Below are 27,684 nucleotides of genomic sequence, written 5' to 3'. Positions count from 1 at the left end.
TCACCCTCCTGTACATCTGGCCAGTACCCCAGTTCTTGTATAAATAAATAAATCTTAAAAAAAAAAAAAGTTAAGCCTCATTAAATTCATATAAATGCAAGCTATGAGATAAACACCTATTTTACTATATCAGGCACTATTATCAGCATTTCACAAACTATCCAAGAACCACACCCTGCTATTAGTCTCACTTCACTACTGACAAGGAAGCAGTAAATATGAATGAAGTATCTCTCATGTAACAGCTGATGGAGGCAGTGTGGCACCATCACTTAGAGTAAGGGCTCTAAACTGCTATGCAATAATACTGTCCCTCAAATTAGAAAATACTAAATTTTCAAAACCCAGTGTTTAAGACAGTGTACAGATCCTCTATACACACAGTTGATAGAACTGTACATGTTTTCAAACTTTTTGTAAAGAAGGGTAGCAGTTATACATGACATATTTAAACCAGACAAACCCTTGAATTCAACATGATGACTATGGCATACAGACTGTTCCCATCCCTTCCTTGGAAGCACTACTCTTCTTATACTCCAAGTAGTAGTGCTACCAGTGAGTTCTGGCCCCCTCTATCACTCCTCCATGGTTATGTAACTCAGGTAAGGTCCCTTGGGACTGATATGTGGATGCTGGGAGAAAAAAGTCTTTCTTCTTGAGCGGCAATGCAACTTGCCTCCCATGTGAAAAGAGTCTTCATGCCAGAATGAGAACAAGCAGTAAAGCAAAGAAATAGACAGAGCCCAGATTCATTCATAGCTTAAACAGGCAAAACTGAACCTTCTTAATAGCTTGAGTCATTCTAGTTCATTTTTCTTTGGTTACTTCCAACTTTGAAGTTGGACTTTAGTCATTTGCAATCGAAAAATTCTTAATAAACACTACATTCTCATCTATATGAAATTTAATTATAAGGTTGCACAACTGGGCCTCCCTGGTGGCGCAGGCGGTTAAGCATCGCACTGTGAAGCTGTCCATGGCCTCTGGAGTGCGGGTTCTATCCTGGTCGGCCAGGGAGAAACCCACATGGCGCAGCAGACCTCTCCTGTCTTGCATGCTGCTCCCCTCAGCAGTGTATTTCGGTCGGTCTGCCTGTTCTGTTCCCCGCTCTGTCTCTGGTGAATACTCTCACCCTCCCGCACATCTGGCCTGTACCCCAGTTCTTGGATAAATAAATCTTTAAAAAAAAAAAAGATTGCACAACTGAGAAAGGAAAACAGCATAAGGATATGCATCAATTATGTCTTATAACAGAAAAAAACTACAAATAAATCAAAATGTCTACCAAAAGAGAACTAATTAAATAAATTACAGAACTATTTCTCAAACTTGCCTGAATGCAGTCACTTGAACATTTACTAAAAGTACAAACACCTTGGCCCCTAGAAGATTCTAATTTATTAAATTCAGGATGGGCTAACTGGAATGGGTCACATTTTTAATTAGCAACCCCTACCAATTTTTATAATCAATATAGCCTGAAACCTCAAGTTATAGTGTAGACATATACAATAATATACAACTTAGGTGCTTATGTGAGGAAGCTGTCCAAAACAAATTGTTAAGTGGAAAAAAAGACAAGTTACAAAACAAATGTAACATGTGGTTGTGTGTAGATATTTAATCAGAGCATTCATTTTCAACCAGGGAAAAGATACCCTGATTATTCAGAATCTTTCTGGGACTGGAAGTGGTCCCAACTTGTCTAAAAAGTCTGATACACATTCTGTTTTAAGAATATGAGTCACTATTACTAATATGAATATGTTACATTCCTCAGGAGCAGATGTAAGATCAAACACTGGCACAGAGAAAAGTCTGGAATAGGTTCATCAAAATGGTAATAAAAGTTACTCCAGTGGCTGGTCAGGTGACTTTTGTCACTCTTTTTTAATGTTCTATATTTTTTTTAATTCTTATTTACAACATACAATAGTTTTAGAATCAGGAAAGGAAAACTGTATAAGAGAAAGTTAAAATATTTTTAAGTAATTTTATGACTCAAATGAAAATTTTCTGGAATGGAAAAGTTCTCATCAGCTTTCAAAATTCAAACCTAAAAATAAAATGATTGCTTTCAAGATACAGTTCTCTTTAATCAAGAACTAGTCTGTATAGCTAAAAAGCCAATGGAAAATATGCTATCATAATTATGATGTGATATTATTAAAATTCAATTGACAAGTAATAAAATTAATTATTTTTGACAAGTATTTTTTAAACATAGAAAAAAATTAATATTTAATTTTGCTCAATTACTATCTTGCCCATGACAATGAGCAATATGAAATTCTTTAACAGCTTTCTCAACTAAGCAAACTATCTCAAAACTCATATTTATAGCCAAAGAGTGAGCTGGCAGAACTCTGTTTTAAAGGATATTAAGCAGTTTGTAAGTGCAGGTAGAAAGTAAATGGAATTTAACATCTTAATAAATGCTAGATTCAATTATAAATTTCTTAATTAATAAAAACACATTTACTCACAAAAGAAAGAAAATTGCAATGCTTAATTTTTTTAAAGATAAAATAAAACTTACCCCATCTAAGAGAGTATTTGATAAATGAATACGAAGATCTTTACGAAATGGAAATTCCAGATTTGAAACATGAAACACTGAGTTATCTCTGTCAATCATAAAAACTTCATTTGTGCCATCAATCAACATCATATACCTATAAATGAAACATTAAAAAGGAAGTATTTATTAGTGTAATTCAAGAATAGGGTCATAAGAAGTAACAAATTGTTTTTTCTTACACTTACAAAAGCTGTGTGGAATTACATTAACTAGGGTTCCCGAAACCCCCCCAAATCATTCAGATTAAAGTACCACAAATAACAAATATTTTGTGTGTTAGCTTCCTATAAAAAACACAGGGTAAAGAGAATTCAAAGCTTTGTATAGAGACAATGTGATATTCAAGAGAACCTTATAATCTATCTTAAGAGTGAATAGTACCCTAATTTTTATTAGACCTTAAACATCAAAGTTTACAAAAGTTTACACACACATACATGCAATTATTTCGTTTACTGGGTCATTAAAATAAACATTAGATATTACTCTGTCTACTTTGCAGTAGAAAAAATGAAAGTGATTTGCAAATGGCCAGACCTCAAACTAATATTCTTCCTACCACACTACACACTTAACAAAGCAGCTAAACCCCCTCTTTGAATATTATCATACAGCCAGAAACAAGCATTTCAAGTGTCATTCTCCTTCATTACTATAAGTTAAAATATTTTTAAACACAAACTCATGAGAATTTATATTAATCTTTATCTTCTTAAAGTCAATCATACATAAGATTTATATACCTTAACATGTGTCATTCTTTGAATTATCAACTTATCATCATTGATTCCTCAACAGCAAATATAAAAAAGCAGATATTTTTCTACTTCACACCATATATAAATATAAAGTCCAGAAGACTATGAGCCTCAAATGAACAGAATCATTTTGTCAAGTTTTTTTGGTTGCTGTTAAATGAAAAAGTGGAAGAATATAGTCTGGTTGTACCACTGAAAATGGAGAATGCTGACCAGTCTTGTCTAACCTCCCACCTATGGTGTATAGGAGATACATTAGAAACAGGACACAATACCTGGAAGATGGAACTGAAACAACTCATGACCAAGGGACTGAAAAAACAATAAATGAAAAGATGGAAGCCAACTTCCATACCATAGGTTGATTGATACTATGAAGGATCTTTTACTTTCCATAAGCAACTGTTCTAAAGAGGAGACACATTTACCATAGTCAAGAGCACCGATTAAGGTAAAAGAAGTTTGCTACAGGTTTAAGAGCACCAAGGAAGACCAAAGGGGTTTAATTTGGGGACCAGATTAGAAGCATGCTGTTACCAACTGTTTTCAAAATAATTAGTCCCAGCAGGCCACTGGGGGAGGTGATAGTTAGGGCCCTTGCTACATATTGAAACGGCTGTAGTTCTTCTAGATAAGGAATGTGGAGACTCAGATTCACAAGGAAAAATAAACTGTGCCCAGGTCTGCACTGACTGTGCATCTGACAGACTCCCAGAACTACTGCCAAGTGAGCAAGATGGCAGACAATAGGAATATGTAGGCCCCAAGGTCCCCTCCATACGCTTTTCAAAAGTAGCAATTCCTGGTAGATAAGAAAAAGCTAGGATTCTTGGAAGTAAGTCTTGGCCTGGATTGTGTTTACAAGAGAACTGAAATCAACATAAAGAAAGGTCAAGTAAAATAAAGGTATCGTCTGCAGAATGGCATGAAGACACAATTCACTGTGTTTTTTAAGGACCTAGTCCAGCATTTTGCAAATCTATATATTTATTTTAAAAGTGTTTCATGGTAAAGTAAGTTAGAGAAACACTGTAACTTTCTTTTAGAAAATCAAAATACAGCTAAGAATATTTAAGATTATGGGAAAACATAAAAAGTCTGTTTAACTTATTTAGCCCATTGTTTCCTAAACTTGCTCCTGATATTTGTTAATATTCAATGGAATTTTACATATTTTCTCCACAATTTAGTAAAGATAGCATGTTAATAAATTTCTAACTCCCAAAAAAGAAAATGACTTGCCTCTTCTGATCATATAATGATGGCAGAAATAATGTTCAACTAGAATGAACATTAAATCCCAGGATGCTGGTATATTTGCTTTATCTGTCATAATTTTTTATTTTCTATTCCTATGTTAATCACTTATGTGTATGTGGTTACTATTTTTTAACTTCAAGTGGACTATCAATTATAAGAAAAGATTGTCTATGTATGCATCTGTATAACAGACTTAAAAGACCAAAGAAGAAATGATTTTGGAAGACAGGTCTCACTATAAAGTATTGCTCGTGGGAAATAAAACTTGCATTTAAGCTTTAAATTTCTGCAAATATAAATGTTCAGCCTTTGGAATCAAAGTTTCTAGGACACGATTTTTGGTTTGAACTCTAGCCATTTCAGAACATGTGTTATTTTATTATGTGACATTTTAACAAGAGTAATAGGCTATATTTCATGTTAGGGAAGGAGAGTAAGGAATGTGGAAATATTTCCATACCACTCCAATGTCTCTGAAAACAGCCATATTCTTTAAAGAAAAAAAAAGGCAACTATCCTGCATACTGTCAGATGGCTGATATAGGAGATAATTATGTTCTACCTTCAGTGGAAATGAATCACTAGTATAATATGATTTCTTATTAATTAGGAAACTATCTCAACTGCAAACTAATGTTTGACATTAAGTTATTTTATATCCATTCTCAATAAAAGGCAAAAATTAACTCAGTGGAAGTTTCACTGCATTAAAAAACATGTTTCACTATTTTATAGTAAAAAGAATAACCAAAGGTACATAAATTACAGAAAAGCCAAATTTTAAACTGCTTTACTTTAAATGCAGGTTTTGCAGCCTGATTAGAAACAACCTATTAGGTTATTCAATGAGATGTGAGATCTCTAGCCCAGTAAAGCCACCCAATATACCAAATAAAATGTGACAAAGTATATAATCAAAGAGGAAAATTGAGAAATATATACTGCGTGACTAACAACAGATATCTTAGAATTCTAATTGACATTTCTAATAGTTATCTGAGAGTAAAACAGTCTCTAAGCATCTTATAATTTAAATTTACCCCCAATTCAGATCAACTTTGATCATCAATTACATTTCTATGAATTTATCATACTCCATGAAAGCAGACATCACGTTAATATTATTATTTTACACAGACCATGTGCCTTGCAGTCTATTTGAATACACACAGAAAACAATCAATAAATACTTGTTAAGCAAAGCAATGGGACAGATGTCCATTAATTTAGGAGATAAGTTAAATACTGCATTTCCATGTAAAAGCCTACTAATCAAGCATTTTTTAAAGTGACAAAAATATTTATATGAAAAGAGATTCACAATATAGTAAATGAAGATATATCAAGTTAAAACTCAGAATGCATAATACAATTATGGGATTGGGGGATAAAACTTTGTACATATAGCAAAGAAGACAGGAAAGTACAGCAATATGTCAAAGAATTGTCATTTCTATGTTAAGGAATTATCAATGATATTTACTTCCCTAATTTCTACCTTTTTGCTTTTCCAGATAATTTAGAAATAAGCACAAATTTCTTTTACAAGCAAGAGTTAAAATCAAAGTTAAAGGAGAAACAAAAACAAACAAAAAATTCCCAGAAATACTGTCTAATCAGAATCTAAGAGGCGTTTTCCCTTTGGAAAAAGGCAATGGAATAAGATGGGATGCTATATTTTGTTCTTCCTACCACAGCAGCTTCAAAATTAGCAGGCATTTCTCCTCTCCTATTATAGAATATCCATATTAGACCTTTTTAGTGGGCAATAAAAACAAAAAGTTGATCATTTAAATTGATTCACTTTACCACCATCTTGTAATAATCCATATCAAACTCACAATGATTTTTCTTTTAAAAATGACTAATTTAAAAAAAATGTTTACTAAAGGACCAACCAGGTAGGTACAGGCACAGTGCCAAAAGCTAGAGATAGAGCAGTAAACAAGCCCAGACTTTTCAAGAAATTTCATGTAATTTATACCTTTAGCAAGAAAACAAGACATTAAACAAATAACCCCAAATGCGGTATTGAAAATATGAAGGACAAGGTGTTATAGAGGCACAAAAAAAGTGGAACCTGTCAGTTTGGAGACTGGAAAAGACATTCCAGAGGGATCCTCAGGTAGCTGATAATAACATCGGGTTATCATCACTTACTGAGCAATTACTACACATAGAGCAATGTTCAAAGCATTGTATCTCATTTGAATCTTACAACTACCTATGTAGGTAAAATTATCATAGCCATTTTCCAGATTAGGAAATGAAACAGACAATAAGTAACTTGCCCATGGTCATAAAGCAGGTATTAAATACAGTATCAAACATAGTATTTACAAAAGCTGATATTAAAACCTAGATAACAGCCTATCTCTACATCTACAACCTCTAGGTAGACTGTCTCTGCCCTGCACTATGCAAGAGTCAGTCAAATAACCATTATGTGGGAGGAGGGTGAAGTGCGGGGACGGGAGGGTGTGATAACCAGAGCTGGCACAGACTACCAGGTGTGTAAGGTCCTTTAAGACAAAAAAAATTGCAGATTCTGACAACTTAAAAACAAAACAAAAAACATAACATTGATGTGAAAACAAAGAAATAGCATGACTTGAGACTAAAGAAGTTAAAGACTTTAGAGTTAAGGAAGACTTTATTTTTTACTTATCCTAGAAAATGAAAAACCTCTTGTAAGAAACAAACCATAATGAGTAATTCAAGCACGGAAAAATTAGTACCAGAAATTGGTCATACAAATACAGGAAAGCTAGAAACGTAAACAAGGAAATGTAAAGTAATCAAGAGATTAATAACTGCAGAAAGCATTACCACCCAAAGGGCTGGGGGAACTAAATGGAAGAGGTGCTATTCAGAAGCTTGGGAAAAGGACACCATCGGGATGTGTCTGGAAGAGGATCGGGGAGATCCATGGATGGAGCTAGTGTCTCAAAACTCTAAAGAGGTGGCATCATATGGCTAGTACCCATCCTCTAAGGAGAGGGACCTCACAAGCTGGAATCTCTACAGAGGAGGTATAGAATAGAAAGTGCTCAAACGACTAAGGGGACACAGACCAGTAGGTAAGGAAGTGATGCAAGTGGCACTCTACCTAGAATGTACCCCTCCTGCCCAGAAGCTTATTTTCTGAGAGGATAGCAAGACTGATGCCATGAGAGCCAAAAGAAACTGGAAAATGAGTGGTAGTTACCTTTGGCTGTAGGAGATACAAACAAACTAGAAACAAGAGAATTCCCTTCTCTCACCTTCCAAATTCCTGTCAAAAGTCCCAAAGAAAGCCCACAGGAAAAAGGCTGACAGGAAAGAATGGGAAATGTAGTTTACAGAGTTCTATCCCCCACCACAGTATAAAAGAATAGCCTGGAGCTGAGACAGCAAATAAATAAACAGCAAATCACTGAAAGGTTTTTAACAAACTAGTAGTATAATTTGACCCACATTTTCAAAAGTTCACCCCTATATAATGCTCTTATAGGGTGGGGGGAAATCTGTAGATGACAGAAATTATGAGGCTTCTATAGTATATCCAGTGGAACTACAATGGCAATGATAGATTCATTGGGTAAATTCAAGACATTTAAGAGGCAGATTAACAGGACAATATGCTTTTGACTGGATATGGAGCCAAGGGAATAGAAGTCAAGGCTAACTTCCAAGCTTCTGTTATAAGGGACTGGGTGTACTTTCTTTACTGAGCCATGAGAATTTTAGAAGAAAGAAAGAGTAATTATTCAGTTTATTTTAAGGGAAGTGACAGACACTATGAGCTCAGTTTTCAACATGGATAATCTCATTTTCACATGAGAAACCAAAACTCCCCAACTTTCTCTACCCTGTCCCTAATAGGCTGAAAATAGGCTCAGGATCTCAGTCAGTCCCTACTCCTTTCCCAAAACTTTAAAACTGGCAAGTAACAGGGGGCACAGGAATAGCTATAACATTATTCAGAGGAACAACACAGACAAGTGCTAATGGTGGCTTCCTACCAGCAAGTGCCAATGGTGGCTTCCTACTCAATGTGCTCCTGTGCCTGACCTTGGCTCTGTTCCTTAATGCCTGGTCTCCCTCAATTCCTATGCATTTTTCCAAGACTGGTTCTCCTGAAAGCCCAAAGTTGATGTCTACTGCTCACAGTCAGTGTAATACTAATGGTTATGTTGTTGTTGTTTTTTTTTCTTTTGGCTCACAATATTCATCTGAAGGAAAGTTAAATGTACCTATAACGTAATCCCACCGTTATATCCCCCACATAGCCTGAATACCAAAGCTTACATGATACTAACTCTTTATATAACTTCATATCAAGACACATGCCATCTATTTCCCATTCTTCAACAGAGATGGTATATAATGCTAGATGCAGAGCTTACTTTCCCTCTGTACCTTTTTCTCTCATAAAATTTCATTGTCAAACCACTATGGTTTCTACACCAGTTACACTTCCCTTCATTTTTATTCCCAGTAGAAATGGCACATACATCCCAAAACCTAAAACATCAAGGTAACAGAGATATTCAGAAATTAATTCATGTATACTCGAAATTTTTATAAAGAAAATTCCACTTAGAGCCAATTCCTCAGATACAATTATAAATGTTCCTGACATAACAGCAGTTGGTTAGACTCTGCCAACAACACCTGTCATACCTATTTCTAAAAAATAATACAAGAACAGCTGACTTGCCAAACTCCTGTTTTCTTCCTTCCCCATAGGGGTTCACACACACTTTGTTTTTTATCTCTCACTAACTCACTGTTCAATAAATTTTTATCTCTGGTAATCTCTTGCAAAGTATACCCATGTCATCTTCAACACATTCTTCCCATTTATTTCAACTCTTAATAAAAAAGAAAGAAAAGCAAATTGTGTTATGTGTATATTTTACAAGTTTTTGAAATGAAAAAAACATTTTCTCCTTCTAGTCTCATTCACTTAGTCCACTAATGAGCCTTAAAAAAGTTTAATCAAGGCTGGTGACACATCTGTATCAAGGAAAATTAAGACAGAAATTTTTAATCCACCTAAGACAAAAATATAAAGAACCAGTGTCAGAGAATCCCTTCCACAATCTCCATGATATTCTTAATTTCTTCATTAGCTTATAAAACCAAATCAGATTTGCCCAGCAGAGTTTTTAAATTGTCAAAATAGAATTTTTATGTACGTCTTACATGTTTTGCAATTACAGCTCGTTTAGTTACCAGTGCTGCAATAGTATGCTTTGTCATTTGTCACAGCAGACATACACAGTAAGTCATTTAGCTCCCTTAAGAATTAAGCAAGCTTCATAGGCTAGGTTGGAGAACCTCCATTCACACTATAATTCTATGGAAAATGCAACCTAGAGTCTACCAACATAAGTTAAAGCAGCTCGGCAAAATACTTCAGATAACTCTATATACATCATTGTTCTTATTCCTTCTACAAAAGGACCAAAATTTATTGATAAAAATCCTACACACAAGCTTTACTTTCAAGCTAATGGCTATTGTCTGTTTACTTAACACAAACAACATTTCAACATTCTTTGAAATGAAAAACCAAAGAAAAACTATCTGAAGGAGCACTACCTTAGTTCATCTTCCCAGAAATTCAAAGAATTCATATTAAGGTCATTCTTATTTTCACATTAACAAAGTAAAGAGAACAGAGACTCCCTGGTGGCCAAGGGGTTAAGTCTCAGCACTATGAAGCTATCAGCAGCCACTCAACACAAGTTCGATCCATGGCCACAGCAGACCTCTCCTGTCTCACCCCTTCCTCCCCTCAGCAGTGTATTTCAGTAGATCTGCTTGTTCTGCTCCCCATTCTGTCTCTGGTGAAACCTCTCACCCCCTGCACCTCTGGCCTATATCCCAGCTCTTGTATGCATAAATAAATCTTAAAAGAAAATTTAAAGAGAACACACACATACAGTAACACAACTACCTCACTTCTTTAAGTTGTATTACTACTGCTAACAATCATGGAAATGAAGACACAGCTCTAACATAGACTCTCCATCAAAAACTATCAAAACTTTCATTCAGGGCCTCCCCGGTGGTGCAGCAGTTGAGCGCTGGGTTGTGAAGCTGCCCGCAGCCTTTGCAATGCCGGTTTGATATCCCCGGCTTCTAGGCGAGGGTCCCACATGGCATGCAGACCTCTCCTGCCGCCCGCTGCGCTCCTCAGCAGTGTCTTTGGGTCATCTCCCTGTTCTGCTCCCTGCTCTGTCTCTGGTGAATTCTCTCACCCTCCCGCACTTCTGACTGTAACCAGTGCTTGTATAAATAAATAAATCTTTGAGAAAAAAAAAAATTTCTTTCAGCATTATAAAAGATACCAATACAAAGGGCATTTTTTAATTTTTATATATTGATTCTACAAGTACAACAGTGTTCTTCAAAAGATTAGCTCTTTTTAAATCCTGATATCATATCAATTGAAAGTCATGAAACAGATATGATTAAGGTTTTATGGTCTTAAATTCACTTTAAGTCCACATCTTCATTCTCTTATATCACTTATATACATACAACAGTAATTAAACAGACATGTATTACTTTATTTTAAATTGCAAAACCCACTCACTTCCCCATCATTTGCAAAATTTGCCTAACCACCTTTTATCTTGAATGTTAATTGTATGTTGAATGGCAGGCCAGCGGCATGCCACTGAACAGCTGGACAACTTGCCCACATTTAATGTCTTCTACCTAAACATAGCCATCTTTATTTTATAAACTTTTTATACAGCAAATTTTCTACTATGTTCTGTTCAATCTAAGTTTTGTTTAAGCTTAATAAACAGTACTTAGTAAGCTTAGTCTATGGAAAAATTGTCAGTTAGACTCTGTTTTTAGTCTCAATTTAGGTAATTTCATCAGAAGTAAATCCCAAAGATGTAGGGTACTTATCATTTTTTTAAAAATCACAAATTCTCTAAGCCTTCTCATTAAATTATCATGTATACTTCTATTAACAGACATTAATCATTTTCAAACCATAGATGATTCTGTTTTAAGGAATCTCCTTCAACCAGTAAGATTTTGAGTCTCGTACAAAAACCATCACTGTAGAAAGTTAGGCGAGGTCTATAGGGCCCAGTGTCTGTTTCTGGATTCCTGGCTGCCATTACACAGAAGTAATGATCCTAATCAAATGTATTATAATGTAAAACCAAAGTTGTTCCTAACCACCCAATTAAAAAACAATTTAATTTGCTTACTTTGTTTACATGAAGTGTCAACAAGAATTCTATCATTATGGGCTTGGGGAAGAAAATTCCAGTTCCAGAGCCTATAACACCAGCCTCAGTAGTGCTTGCTAAAAAATAAGCAGGCTGATTGGAAATGAAAAGCTACTCAAATATTATTAAATGTTTCTAACTATCTGACTCTTCAGTATATGCTTTTAACTTGAGAATTACAAATTCCTTCTCCCTTCTCATTTTGCCATCTTCCACTGCTCAGAAATTTATACATGCCTGTTTCTCAGCCTATGTACTATTACTATATCCTGTCCTAAAAATAAATATCTTCAAATTCTTACTCAAAACTCTCATCCATGACATCTCTCATGCTCCAAATAATATATTCTAATTCAAATTACCTAATCACTCCAAATTTTCCAGAAATTATAAATCTATAATGGGCAACAGGTAATTGTTTATTACTTGTAGTAATTGTATATTATGCTTGTAAAAGAGAAATAAACAGCAAGCAAGTGGGAATCTTAAAATCCATCTTAAGGAATTTCAACTTTACTTTTTATTGTGCTAGTTTATAGTTCAAAGGCAACAAATGTGAAAAAATACTATACTCTATTTACCAACATAAATATTAAAGGTATTTGTTTTACATGCCATAAATTATATATTAACATATAGTAAATAAGGGTAAAGATATCTGTAGGCAAGACAAAGCACAAACATAGAAAGATACAAGGGACTTACTTTGGTGGTTAGAACATGAATCCCAAACAGGCTCTTGCTAGCTGTGAGATTTTTGCACATAACTGCTCTAAGAGTTTTCTCATCAAAAGTCTCTACCTCCTAACATGGTTGCAAAATTAAATGAGTTCGCACAGGGCCTCCCCGGTGGTGCAGTGGGTTGAGCGCAGCACTGTGAAGCCGTGAAGCCTCCCTGGTGGCGCATCGGGTTGAGCGCAGCCTCCACAGTGCGGGTTTGATTCCCGGCCAGCCAGGGAGATTCCCACATGATGTGGCAGACCTTTCCTGTCATGCCCAATGCTCCCCTGAGCAGTGTATTTCAGTCGTCTGCCTGTTCTGCTCCCGACTCTGTCTCTGGTGAATCCTCTCATCCTCCCGCGCCTCTGGCCTGTACCCCAGCTCTTGTATTAAAAAAAAAAAAATACTTTAAAAAAAAATTAATGAGTTAGCACACCCATAATCATAGCAGCCCTATTCACAATAGCTAGAGTGGACGCAACTCAAATGTCCATCACCAGAGGAATGGATAGCAAAACATGGTATGTACATTCAAAGGATTATTATTCAGCTTTCCAAGGGAAAGAAATGCTGACTTATGCCAAAAATATGGATAATCCTTGAGGATATTACACTAAGTGAAATAAACCAGTCACTTAGAAAAGACAAATACTATATGACCCCAATTATATGAGGTACTTAGAATAATAACCACAGAGACAGAAAATAGAATGGCAGCTGCCAGGGGTTGGGGGAAAGAGAGGTATGAATTACTGTTTAATGGATATGGAATTTTAGTTTCTCAAGAAGAGTTTTGAGAATGGAAATTGTTAATTTTTAAATATATTATGAGTACATTTAATAATACTGAAATATACACTCAAAATGGTTAAGATAGCATATATTTTGTTATGTATATCTTACCACAATAAAAAAAAATTAAGAGAAAAAAGAATTAAGTGTGTTACTATATAAAGGATACCTAGTATTGTCCATCACCTGGCTATTGTTATATACAAGGCACACAGTAAGAACATAATTAAAGTTGGATATAACTATTATTAATAAAGTTGGATATAACTATTATTAATACTACTACTACTTTATACAATTGAAAAAAAAAATGAGGTTATTGATAAGACAAAGCCTGGATGAAAGGATTAGTTTGAGAACCCTATAATTGGGATAGAAAGGGTCATCCCTTCCCAAAAAGAAGAATTGAGAGAACACATAAGTATAGTTTGTAAAATCAGAAGCTGTGCTATTTGAATCGGCAAGTCAAAACAAAGAACTCAAATAAATGAACTTGAATCAGGTGGATCTCTCAATCTGTCTGGGAACTTGTTTCTAAACATCAGAATGATAAAAACAAACCCAGAGCTTAAAATATTCTAATGTATTGAAACAGCTTCTTAATATTTACTAACAATAATGGTACATCACATAAATAGACAACTCCAAAAGCTATTATACATATTGGGGAATTACTGTTTCTTCCACAATCTAATGCATTAAAATAAAAATAACAAATTAAATTATAATCAAATCGACATGGGTTCATATTTCCTTTGCAAACAAAAAAAAATTATAGCAATAAGAAGTGACTGATAAAATCCTCTCCTATGTATAAGTTTATAAAGTCAACTAATTAACAGAGTTTGGGGAAACACAACAAGTAGAATATCAAAGCATACATCCTTCATTGAATGTATATACCATGTTTTGCTATCCATTCATCTGGCAATGGACACTTGAGTTGCTTTCACGTAGCTATTGTGAACAGGGCAGCTATGAACATGGTTGTGCTAACTCAATCTTGCAACCACTTTCGGAGGAGGTAGGTAGAGATTTTTGATGAGAAAACTCTTAGATGCTAAAATGGTAAAAATGGTAAAAAAACAACTGTCATACAAGAACAGAACTTATTTGCTATCAGCAATATATGTCTTGTTATTTGCTACTTCTGAGGGTTAGAGTATGCTTCCCCTTTCCACCAATCTACAAATTGGAGAATTATGAAATCTTAAAGGTTTAAAAGTGTTTTTTAATGTAGTACCTACCACTTGGCCCAAGTAGTGTGTGCACAAATGTGGGGGCGCGCACATGTACACACACACACACACACACACACACACACACTCCCCCATCCTCCCCCCAGCCCCGTAAAAATCCTAACAGCACTGAAGACACAAGGAAAACCAGGCTAAATTCAAATGCAAGTGAGATCAGAAAGTCTTCTTATAGGCACTACCAACAACACAAAAACTATCTGGTTATGTTACCACCTCTAATTCCTAACAGTCTAAAAATACACTATACTTTACATAATGAAAAAGATAATGACTAATTTTCTATAGCAAAAAGCCTCTACCTCAAAAACTATGCTTAAATGTAATACAGATGTTCTAATAGTTTTTAAGTTCACTTAAATTTGTTTCTTAGTGGTTACCTAAAGTCTAATAGGTTAATAAACACTCTGAAACAATAATTTGATAGACACAGGTGAATAAATCAATTTCTTTAGATCCTCAAAAGCCATAAGGATGAAAGAGAATCTTAAAATACCTCTTAAAGATTGAGTGAAGTTAGCTAACTAAATAAACAACTTATCACTTAATTAGAGGAAAGGAATATTTCCCTTAGTATTTATATGTCTCCTTATGCTCAGAAATATGACATTTTTGTGACATTAAAAAAATGAAAGTCCACAATTGCTAATTACGTATAGGTTACTGAACAAATTTGGTCTCTGTCTTTGAAATCTTCATCCTGAGAAACAGAGTAGACACGTGCCACACAGTGTGATCCTTGGACCAGCAATACTGGCATCACCTGGGAATTTGTTAAAAATGCATTATCTTCGGTCTCACCCCAGACTTAGTGAATCCAAATTTTCATTTTAACAAGATCCCCCGATGACTGGTATGCAAGTTAAATTATGAAAAAGCACTGCACTGCATTGCATAACCTCTAACTACCCTTAACACTAAAATTAAAAAAGTCAAACAATAGAAGTCAAAATAGCAAAGAAATTAAATTTTTTTAAAGATAGATAATTTATTTATTTGTTTGTTTGTTTATTTATTTATGCATAGGTACATACATACAGTCAGAAGCGCAGGCGGGTAAGAGAATTCACCAGAGCCAGAGCTGGGTGCACAGCAGGCAGAAGGACCGAAGTACACTGCTGAAGGGAGCAGCGGGCGGCAGGAGAGGTCTGCGCGCCATGCGGGACCCTCCTCCGGTGGCCGGGGAGCAGCCGGGGATTGAACCGGCACCACAGAGGCTGCAGGCAGCTTCGCAACCCAGCGCTCAACCGCTGCGCCATCGGGGAGGCCCAAGAAATTAAATTTTTAAAACACGTGCAAGAAAATACTTGTCTAAAAGTTAGTCAATAAATTTTCCCTCTTTTCTTAGAAATTGTCTTTATTTGATGCTAACTACAGAAAAAAGAGCAACAAGGGGTAAAAAGAAGACTAAACAAGATCGTAAGTTGGTTCTAGTAAGTCTTCCAATTTTCACATTTTATATTATGCAACTTCTGAAACTTACTGTTGGCTAGATGAACTGAATGAATGTTAATAAATCAATCTACTTTCAATAAAAGTTTTCACTAAGTCCCCCCAAAATTCACCTAGTAGTCCTTGAAAATGAAAGACAAAGTGTTGAGGGGTAACTTCTAGTCAATTACTATAGGGTCTTCTTGTGCCTCTTACCAAGGTAATCCCCCTTGATAATGTCTTGCTAGGGTTGGCTTTTCCATTACCCCTTTTCTTTTCTTCCTCCACTGACAGAAGTAGGTAGTCCGCTTCCCTTTCCACAGCAACTATTCCACAGGTCCATTACCCTGCCTTCTGTATCTCTATGGAAAATATTATTTCCATTCTCAATACTCTATTCAAAATACAGCTCTTTTTAGTACCTGAAAGGCCATTGGACTAACGAACTAATTCAGCAACTGAAGGAGGTCTTAAAAAAGATAAAGTATCTCCCACTTTACAACTTCCTAAGGACAATTCAGAAAGTAGGAGGTAAGGAAATAGTCAAAATTTAAATTAGAAGCTAGAGGGGCAGCAATCATGAGCCATGATATGTTATTCTGACATGCTTAAAAACAGAAACAGCAGAGTTTAACTAATCACCTTTATGTAACAGTTTTGTGCCTTTAGGTAAGTACCTGTCAGATGGTCAGATTTACACAGACAATGGATTTATACTAAACAGAATAATCCAACTCAGGCTTTTTTCACCTCCTGATTTCATATTGCTCCTCTCACCCATGTTACTCACCCTTCACTAGTTGTCCTCCTCCTGAGAACGCCTACATTTTCAGAATCTCTGTCGTCATTTACAAGCAATTATCTTTCATACTGTTCTCTCGTGTATTCCTAGCTTATTATCATAATTAGATTGACCCATTTTAAGGGCATGATCCATGCATGTCTTAAATATTTTTTTAAGATACAAATTAATTTTCCTCTCAAAACTTTATTGCCATTAAAATTGACCACGCATTAATGTTATTTTTTGGCTTTAGGTGCTAGTCAGAGCAGCTACCATTTAAAGTTTGTCTAAAATTAGAAATTTTTCTGTAAAGCAAGTGACTTTTTTCAAGTTTTTTCTACTAGAATAATCAATCTTTTTTTTAATTATCTTAGTGAAAGGGAAAGAGCTACTCTGTAAGAAACTTGAACTTTACTTTTAACACAGATATTATGTTTCTCTTATTTTACCATCTGATATTTTACTATAAAGATCCCCAGTAATTTATTTTAAATTTATGAATGAATGAGCTAACAGCACAATTAAGATATTTTTAACAAATTTTTAAAGCATCAAAGATGCACAAAATGATACTCGATATTATTTAATATTGTGTAATGCACATAGGGAAAATATAAGTAGGTAAAATTATCTCTCAGTGTAGCAAATGTTTTAAATTAGCTTTAATTTCTCCATTAATTAGTACGCAATGCTTAGTGAATAGTAGTCAAAATTAACTGATTTCCATTAGTATTTATTTGTTCATGTCCCTATAAAAAGAAGAAAATCTAGGAGAAATCCTAGATGTGCCAACCTTAACAGCTAAATGCTAATACCACTGTATCTGCAAAAATAAATATGGACTCATTTAACATTACAGCAACTACCAGAGTAGACTCAATGTGCTGCTGCTTAACGTTTACAATTTAAGCAATAATTTTATTTGTTCTATTTCTACACTATATTCTGTACCTCTAGCCAGTAATTTACATTTTATCAGACTAATATAAGACATGAAAACCTTATATATCATTCTAAATGATTCACACATAGGAAAATAAAATTTAGTTCTCTGCCCACGCAAGTTTTTAAAAATTAAATTCTCTAAACTCCAAAATGTTGCTAAAAGAAATTTTGTCCAAAAAAGCTTGCCTACTAGCTAAAATATGAGAAACAGCAGCAACATTAGAACAGGGATGAAAACCATACATGCATTATACTAAGATGGGCTGCCTACAAAATCTCAAATCAGATGTCAATTTTAAAAGGAGTTGTCAGAATTGCTCATTCCTTATTTCTTTACCTTGTTCACTGACACTAATGCCTTTTGGAGCCATAAACATACAAAAGCTGGATATAGCTGCTCAGGAAAGTAGAAATACCATGTGATTTTTTAAGCATCTCATTATACAAATTTCTTAGCCAAAATATAACTGCAGCACTTTCATCAAAATCCTTATTTTCTTCATATATCACATATAAAGCATAATACTTTTCTACCCTATGAACCTAAATTTCACTACTGAAAACAGAACAGCTATATTCAACATTGACTACTGTTGGACTCCTTTGTTTCCAATACAAACAACTGAAAGCAAACGGCCCACATGAGATAAAAGAATTTTCCCATCATTCTTTCACTGTCTGAGATTATAACATAAGAAAATCAGTTTCCTGAAGCAGGCAAAACATTTTGCAAACTTTAATATGGCAAAAGTGTTCTTTTAAAAATAGTCCCAAAATGACAGTGCATAGTCATCTACAAACGTAAAAATAGTTCAAATGCAATGCACAAAAGACTGCTAATGCTTTAAACATTGCTGAACACATGGGCTCCCTAATCCTCATTTAGTAATCCAAAACTAATATTTTGGGATGTATTAAATGTACAATGCATTCGTTACACACCATAATCTACTGCTTCACAAAGGTAGCCTGAATTAAAGCTGGTCCTCTGCTGCCATCTAGTGAATTCACAAAATGACTAAGCTAACCAAAAATGACTAGGTACATTTTTAGATTATGAATCTGTTAAATAAAGCATTAAAATATACCGGGTTCAGAACATGGCCCATAAAATACCACTGAAAAAAATGGTACAAAAATATATTAATACACTGGAGCAGCATGTATTTCTACAAATGTATTCCAGAGCATGTAGAATATAGCAATAAATGATAATAATTATATTCAGGTGAATAATTACTTCAGTGAAAAAAGGTATCTAGAATTATATCATAGCACTTTAAAAAAATCAAAAGTCCAGAACAAACTAAATTTTCAACCACTCAGAATTTCAAATAAACCATGATGCATTCAAACAATGGAATAAAAAGATTTTTTACTTCCCAAGACTTTAACAAAATGCTAAGAACATTGTTAGGGTTTTGCTTTGCTTTTTCCAAGTATAAAGCTACCTGATAGTTTTTTAAATATGCTCACAAGTTCATAAATTATTTGAAACTTCCCCATCAAGAGATGGAACATCATTCCCTATCCTTGAGAGCAGACTGGATTTCCATCTCACTTCCAACAGAGTATGGTAGAAGTGGTTAATGTCACTTTTGAGATTAGATTATAAAAAGACTAATACTTCCACAATGGATATCTTGCATTATCTTGCACTCTCTCTCGGATCACCTGCTCTGGGGGAAGATTGCTGACATGTGGTAAGGACATTCAAGCCATCTGTGGGACCCTACTGGAACCCGAGAGTATATAAGAGTCAACAATGCAGAATCAAGTTTTCTCAGAGCTTCCCTTATCTGATTAAAAGCACAAACTTCTGGGGATAAGGGGACAATGAATTCCCTCTTCAAGGAGGCTTCGCTCGTAGGAAGGAAACTATCTTAAACCCACTCTCTGGAAAGGGAAACTATCTTAAACCCACTCTCTGGAGCAATTGTACTGCCATGAAGAAAATGGAAAAGATACTGGAACTACCCCAAAAAAAATTACCACCTTTCTTACCTCTCAACTTATCTCCCATTTGTTCTCCTAAAAACACACTTATATTTCCTTAAAAAAAAAAAAAAAAACCACTTTTGTTCTTCCCAAAGAAACATTCCTACTCCTTTGCGAAACATTACCCTTTCCCTATTAAGTTAGATATATAAGCCCGTAACTACAGCTGCTTCGTAAGCCACTTCTTTTGTATTTTTGTATGTTCCCATATACAATGAATATACAATGAATAAACTTTGTTTTTTCCCTTCTGTCTTGTGAATTTAATTCACTCCCCCCTCACCCCGCCACCAAAAAATACCGCCACTAAAAATAAGTAGACAAAAGAAAAGTTAATTTTCCTCCCACACATCCGCTGGACAGACAAAGCAAGAAACAGAGAAGGGCTCAGGTCAACAGCCAGTAAACTGTCATCAAGCACATAAGAGAGCTGGAAGTGAAGCCTTGAGATGACAGCAACCCTGATTGACAGCATGATGGCAACCCCATGAGACACAAAGCTAGAACCATCCAACTAGATTGCTCCCCAAAACTATAAGTGTTTGTTGTTTTAAACTACCAAATCTGGGTGTAATTTGTTAGACGGCAACAGATAGCTAATACAACACACACGAATGAAGATACTGAAGGGAAGAAAGGAAAGAATGAGCAGATGAACTATTTCAATAAATGTCCAGTTGACAACTAATGAAGTACACAGAAGCACTGCAGGAGGTGGCAACATTCACAAATAGATCTGCCTGTTTTGCAAAACCTCAAAGATGATCCAGACCCACAAACATCCACTAAAAGGATGACATGAGAGACACGGACTGAAAAAGAGGAATTGGTTCTTTTAAAACTAAGGTGAAAAGAATTAAATCCTCACAACTCACATACAAAATATGCTTGTTATCCTCTAAGAATAAAAAATAATCTAGAGGGCTCTTCTCTACAGAAACTGGACCAAATTCTGAGGGAGAGATAAAGCAACTATGCAGGCAATAGCACCCAGAAGCAAAGACCACTCTTTACAGAGCCGGAGGGTTCTCCAGGATAACTGTTTAGCATAAAGCAAAGGTCACACATCCATAAACCTAGTCCACGTTCCTACATTCAGAGTTTTCACACAGTCTTCTCATTTTTAAATTCAAACAAACGACCAAGGATCACCATACACTTGATGAATACCAGAGAAATGAAGAAAGGTAATTCAAGAAAAAAATAACTTTAAATACCCTCTAATTAGTATTTTCATAAGAGATACAAGAAGCTATCATGTCCACAAATCAAGAATAACTTGACATGAAAAGGTATAGCAGAGAATAAGAAGCATGTACTCTTGAAAATTAAAAGCATAATTATAATTCATTAGAAACATACAAAGAAAATGAAACAAACCTCCAGAAAGCTGAAAAAGACAACAGGAGATGAAAGGTATATATGTGAGAGAAATATCAGAGATGAAAAAATAATCTAGAATCTAGAAGACATAACAGGGGGGGAAAGAGCAAATAAAGTGTAAGAGAGGAAATAAAAATTTCCCTGGAATGGAAGAATCAGGTGTTCACATTCAAAAAGATCACCAAATTTCCAGCATCATGAATGGGGGAAGAGGGAGGAGAAACCCCACCTAATTAGATATTCACTAGGACAGTTTAGGCCAAGAATAAAGAAAAATTCTAAAGTTTCTGGTAGCACAAGCGGATCACTTATAAGAAACTAAATCAGTGTAATACCAGATCTTCTATCAGAGTTATTAGAAGATATTGAAGTTTTTAATATTGAGGGAAAATAATTTTTAATCTAAAATTTGATATACAAAGTATTAAATTTAGGGCCAGAGAAACAGCATTTTCATGGATGGAAGGGAAGAAGGGAGGGGGGAAGGAGGAAGGGATGGAGGCAAAGAGGGGAGATGAAGGGAGGGGAGACAGGGCAGGGGTGAGGAAGGAGAGGAAGAGGAAGGGGGGAGGAGGGGGGAAGGGGAGAGGAGGAAAATATGGATTTCAGAAAGCTAGATCCAATCAGGAGATGAATTCAAGATAACACACTTTTATACACAGGCTAGAAATCACAGGAAGTTCTACAAGACCAAAGTCTTTGGGATAACAAAAAAATAATTGAAAGAAATAAAATGACTAAAACCTAGAAAAATCTTGATTATGGGGTAAAGGCAATTAATGGAGTGAAAAACAACCTATCTAAAGTCAACAAAAGGAATGTTCTACTTCAAGTGACAGTTAAGTCGTGACTTGGAACTCTGGGCAAGCACTGTCTTTTGGTATCAATTCTATCTTCATAGTGTGTCTCTTTGAGAAACAAGCAAACTATACTCCCCAGACTTCTCTGCCAGCAAGGAGGGAGAAACCTATTGCTCTGGCAGCAGTCATGGATCCAAGTGCTCAGCTTCTCAGCAGACACCCTTCAGTGAGTGGCTGCCCTACTGCAGCCATGACACATTCCAACAGCAACAGCCAGAGCACAGGCAAGTGCTAACCAGGCTCCAACCAGAGGCAGTAGAACTGTTTGAGCTCCTCAAGGTAATCCCCTTTTCCAATGCCTTTGTAACCAGATATATATTAATTCTTAAAACATAATTATAATTCATTAGAAACATACAAAGAAAATGAAACAAATCTCCCAGAAAGCAGAAAAAGATAATAGGAGATGAAAGGTATATATGTGAGAGAAATATTAGAAATATTCTTTCAATTAATCTAAACAACAGTCCTGTGGGGGGATAAGGGGATTTTATTTTGACCACTTAAATATAGCATATAAATGTAAGTGGAGTTGACAATATTGAAATTAGAGCTGACATATGGAGACAGACAGAAAACAAGGAACTCCAAAGTTCTCATTTTACAAGAGTCAAGAAACACTATATAGAGGTTATTAGAATAAAGGGAAGATTAAATACACAGGAGTGACAAAGAACTAATAAGAATAGTATAATTCTGATGAGAAATCGGAAGAAAGGTGGGCACAGAGATTTTGGTGAGTTAAGCCTCAGTCACTGCACCAGGAATTCACCTAAAGTAGACTAACAGGGATACACATGTATTATGTAGAGTTTGGGGGATAACCACAGAATACATCAAAACAGAAATGTTTAAGAGTGGTTGTCTTTAGAGAGCAGGACTGATAGACAAGAAAAGGGGTGGAGGGCTTCTATTAGAAGCATTCCAATATTATTTATTTAAACATAAACAAGCATTACTTTAAGAAAGTTTTTAATAACCTAATAGAAAAATATTTAATGAAATGGAAACACTAATAAGTAAAAGCAGATTATCAAACTATAAATCACATATACTAAAGTTTAGGTAGAAAATATACTTCACCTAACAAAAAGCTCTAGAGCAGGGACCACAGGTATTTCTAGCACTATGTACACCTTAGCACATAAAACACTGTATCATGAAATGAATCCGTTTTCATTTAACTGAACAACATAATACATATAGACAGAGAAAAGCACACATACTCTGTGTATGTCTAAAAGCACACACACCAAAACTTACGCAGCAATCATCTATAACTGATAAGATTATGGATGCTTTTCATTTTTGTTCTTTTCTGTATCTTCATTTTCTAAATTTTCTACAATGATTATAAATTATTCTTATGGGGATATTATCAAAGACACAATCATACTGTTTCCATCACTATCAGACCAGAATCACAAAAGACCAAAAAAGACACTTTCATTAAAATTTATATCAAGTCCAAGTTAGAAAAAATCCCAACTTCTAACAAGGAAAAAGGTTTATTAGTAAGGTACAGACAAATTCATTCATCATGAACTGATTAAGAGGGTTTGAAAGCTTTCAAGATACGTAAATACCGCAAAATGATTACTCATTGCACAAATCAGGTAATTAGTTCCAATACTGGTAAACAAATCTCATCCCTCTACCAGTTCTACTGATAATAAGTCTCTCTCTTGGTTATCTTAATGTTACTTTTAGATAGTTCTAATCATAATGAGAACACTGAGTGTCTTTTACAAACTTTTAAGCGTAAAATCGTATGATATATTCTTTTAATCACTATGAATTGACAGGTTATGCTTCTTAGAACTGCATAACCACGTGGATTAAAAATATAAAATACAATATCCTTTTAAAGATCTTCTATCAGAGGGTAATGTCACATCCATTTCTCAGATATACTTTGATCTAGAATAAAATGTAAAAATCTCTCTTAAAATGGTTTGAGTGGCACTATATATCAAAAGGGCAGAAAGATATCAACACCATTTCAATTTTATAAAACAATCAAGTCTTCATGAAAAGATCAAAAGAAATATTCCAAAGGTTTTACCTTTTATATTTGTCCCTGACATGGTTGATTACTTTCAATTTTATTTTGTATAAAGACTACATTTTTAAAAAACAATTACTCTCTCAAACCCATTTTTCACTGGTTCACAAAGGCAAATAGATTTTTCCCCCTATTTTAACAAAGCCTACTGTAGGCATTTTATCATTACACATAATGGGCTAAAACGTGAGCAAATAACGAGTTCTTAAAGTATGATGGAATTATGAAAAAATAAGTATGAAAATCCACTTAACAGCTCATCCAGCAGATAGGTCCAAGTTGAGATGGGATTATAGGGCAAATGTTCACCAGTCTGGTCTGGTAGCACAATTCAAACACTAAAAAACAAAGTCTTTGCAACTCTTATTTATTCTACTCTCAAATTTCAAAATCCATCTAGGCCACCCAATATTACACTGCTAAGATTAAAATCAGTACTAATGTCTTATATGGCATATCAGTAATTTAATATGGACTATCAACTAAGAGTCCTCAATAGTTTTTCAATTCTCACTCTTTTGCCTTGTCTATATATAGTTCTACTACATCTTAAAGCGGCCAAGGGCAGGAATGTATGTGTTTTCCTAGGTGTCTTATAGCATCTTTGAAACTGTGGAAGCCTATAATGGTTTAATAGCTACCTAATAAAGTAATAAATATTAATTCTAGAAAGACAATGATTCCCCCATTAAGTGAAAGTTGCAATGCAATTCCAATTAGTACTGTAATTTGAAGGAAATCTGATGAAATTTTTCTACAACTTATTTATAACAGTATATATTGTATGCCATTTATACGGACAAGCAGGCAGTGAGGGAGGAAGGCAGTAAGGAGAGAGAGGCATACTATCCAGCAAAACCAAACTACCCACACTTAACCAAAGGAGCAGGATAAAGTTCTCCCAAGGAGAACTTAAATTTTTCTACATGTTTTATAAGTTAAGTATATTTTTTAAACAAGTAAGTCACCTATATTTCTAAGAATAAAACAGTAAAAGTAATCAAAGAAATATTGGGGAAAATAATAAAGACATCATCTACCAAAAACAGGAAATACATTCATAACATAGCACTGTGGTAAAGACCCTCTAGAGCCAGACCACCTATATTCCAATCCCAATTCTGTTACTTACATAATTGTGTGGGAGTGGGAAATGTACTTTATGTAACTCATTTTTCTAATTTATAAAATGGGATAATATCCGTACCTATACATCACAGAGCTGTTGGGTGTTAAATGAGATAGATGCTCAGTGTATACTGAGATAGATGCTTGGAAGAATGTCAAGCACATGTAATTGCCCAATAAGCACAATTTTTAAAAATATAATTGTTGCTATAGCCAAAATACATAATAAACTAGTGCAACCATATTGATATTCAAAAAACTGTAATTAATGCAATAACAAAATTTCATTTGTCACAAAAAAAGGTAGACTCTTGCCATATACAGCAACATGGATGGAGCTGGAGGGAATCACGCTAAACTCGGTAAGTCAGAAGGAGAAAGACAAACACCAGATGGTGTCACTTACACGTGGAATACAGAGAAACTAAACAAAAGGTCCGATAAAGCCAAACTAACAACAAACCTCAGAAACCTGAATATAGAACTGATGCTAGCAGGGGGAAGGGAAAGGAGTGAAAACAAAGTTGGGCGAGAATACAATGCATTATGGAGGTATGTGACTTGCCAAGCACTGGTGGTATAAAGGCATAAAGACTAGCTTAGTCCCTGTACTTGTGAAGTTTATGATATAGCAGGACAGACAAAATGATAAGAATAAAAATAGGGGCCTCCCTGGTGACGTAGGGGTTAAGTCTCAGTGCTATCATGCTATCACTACTGCAGCATGAGTTCAACTCCCAGCAGGGAGCTACCCACATGGCGCAGCAGATCCCTCCTGGCTCACCCACTGCTCCTCTCAGCAGTGTATTTCAGTCAGTCTGCCTGTTCTGTTCCCCACTCTGTCTCTGGTGAATCCTCTTACCCTCCACACCTCTGGCCTATACCCCAGTTCTTGTATGCATAAATAAATAAAAATAAATCTTTAAAAAAAATTACTCTTGATAATGAAAAATGCTATGAAGGAAACATTACACTGGGATAGAAGACAACATCTCAGTTTTAAAAATTTGACTTCACTGCAAGTTAAGAAATATAACTAATTGTTCCTTCAAAGTGATTTCACCTGTTTCAAAGACTACAGTAGCTTAGTGTTTATCAATTAACCTTTATAAATACTACAAATTTCTCACTGTTTCATTTCTTTCCATTTCCGTATTTCTATCTATATTATCTGCCTTTACATTTAGAAAATATTTCCTGTTTTATAATATTTTAAAATCCACAAGGCAATCCTGCCAAAACTGCCATTGTTATCTCCTGATTTTGGTTAGATTAATGCAAAATTACTAAGCAATATCTTTTATTGCTAATTATATCCACATCTCATATTACAATCAATTTCAGAGATCCTCAGATCTAAATATTACTTCTAGGTATAACAATCAATTAGCTATAGGAGAAGGGTAATGATAACATAGGTCCCATACTCTATAGTGGCATGTTTGAAGAAAATGAGGTCTAGGGTTAATCAGCTGTTTTGATTCTGTGGCCAACTAGACCTCTTAGGCTTGTTTTACCCTGTCAGTCATAGAAAGTCACTCTTCCTGTGCTACTAGCCTTAAACCCTACTGCCCAAAAGAGAGATTTTGCACTGGTCCAGAAAACATCTCACACAGACATTTTTCTCCCAGAATAAAGTATCCTAAGACAGAACAAACATCCAAATAAATACTTAAGGGTTTTTCCTTTGGTTTTTGGTGGAACATGGTTCTATGAGATTTCAGAAACACCTTAGCTTAAATTGCTTTAACTGACAATTTTGAAACACAGAGAAAGGATCTACAACTGCAATGGGGCGGTTGTAACATAATAAGAGGATGACAAAATGCAAGTGACAAATTTTGCAGATCTTACTATTTTAGCCAAGGGTAGCCATGATCACAGCTGGGATACTATGGAAAAGGCAAAGTAGAAAGTACATCATATCTGGCCTATACCCTCAGCTCTTGTATGCATAAATAAATAAATATTTAAAAAAAAAATAAAGTTGATGCCAAGGCTGGGCACTTTAAAAAAAAATTATATAGATATTATATATAAAAGATTATTCAAAAGTGGGCCTCCCCGGTGGCACAGCAGGTTGAGCGCAGCACTGTGAGGCTGTCCGCAGCCTCTGCAGCATGGGTTCGATTCCCGGCCATCCAGGGAGAAACCCACATGGCGTGACAGACCTCTCCTGTCGCACCCACTGCTCCCCTCAGCAGTTCTTTCAGTCATCTGCCTGTTCTGCTTCCCCACTATCTCTGGTTAATTCTCTCACCCTCATGCATCTCTGGCCTGTACCCCAGTTCTTGTATAAATAAATAAATCTTTAAAAAAAAAAAAGATTACTCAAAAGCATATCATGTTGAAATAATATCATTCACTTAATTGTAAAATCAAAATTTATCTGTCCTACTTCATGTCTCCATATATATCTTTTAAGCACACAAGTTAATTGTAGATGAAGACAGCATGATACAGAAGGCATAAG

The 27,684-nt window shown here is 35.1% G+C and overlaps 1 protein-coding gene across 3 annotated transcripts in view; it reads right to left on the bottom strand.

Annotated features, from left to right (window-relative positions):
• RNGTT (RNA guanylyltransferase and 5'-phosphatase) overlaps positions 1 to 27,684 on the bottom strand; it is a gene marked incomplete at both ends in the record, with an annotated part of 240,335 nt that overhangs the window by 168,534 nt on the left and 44,117 nt on the right. For all 3 annotated transcript variants that reach the window (XM_084228320.1, XM_084228321.1, XM_084228322.1), the window contains one exon: positions 2,543 to 2,678. In XM_084228320.1, the coding sequence (XP_084084446.1) occupies positions 2,543 to 2,678 (136 nt within the window). The remainder of the gene's footprint in view (positions 1 to 2,542; positions 2,679 to 27,684) is intronic.

Source organism: Talpa europaea (genome assembly GCF_964194135.1).
Source record: "Talpa europaea genome assembly, chromosome: 2".
Classification (NCBI taxonomy): domain Eukaryota; kingdom Metazoa; phylum Chordata; class Mammalia; order Eulipotyphla; family Talpidae; genus Talpa; species Talpa europaea.
Note: the sequence above shows the minus strand (reverse complement) of the source record. Positions and strands in the feature narration are given on the sequence as shown.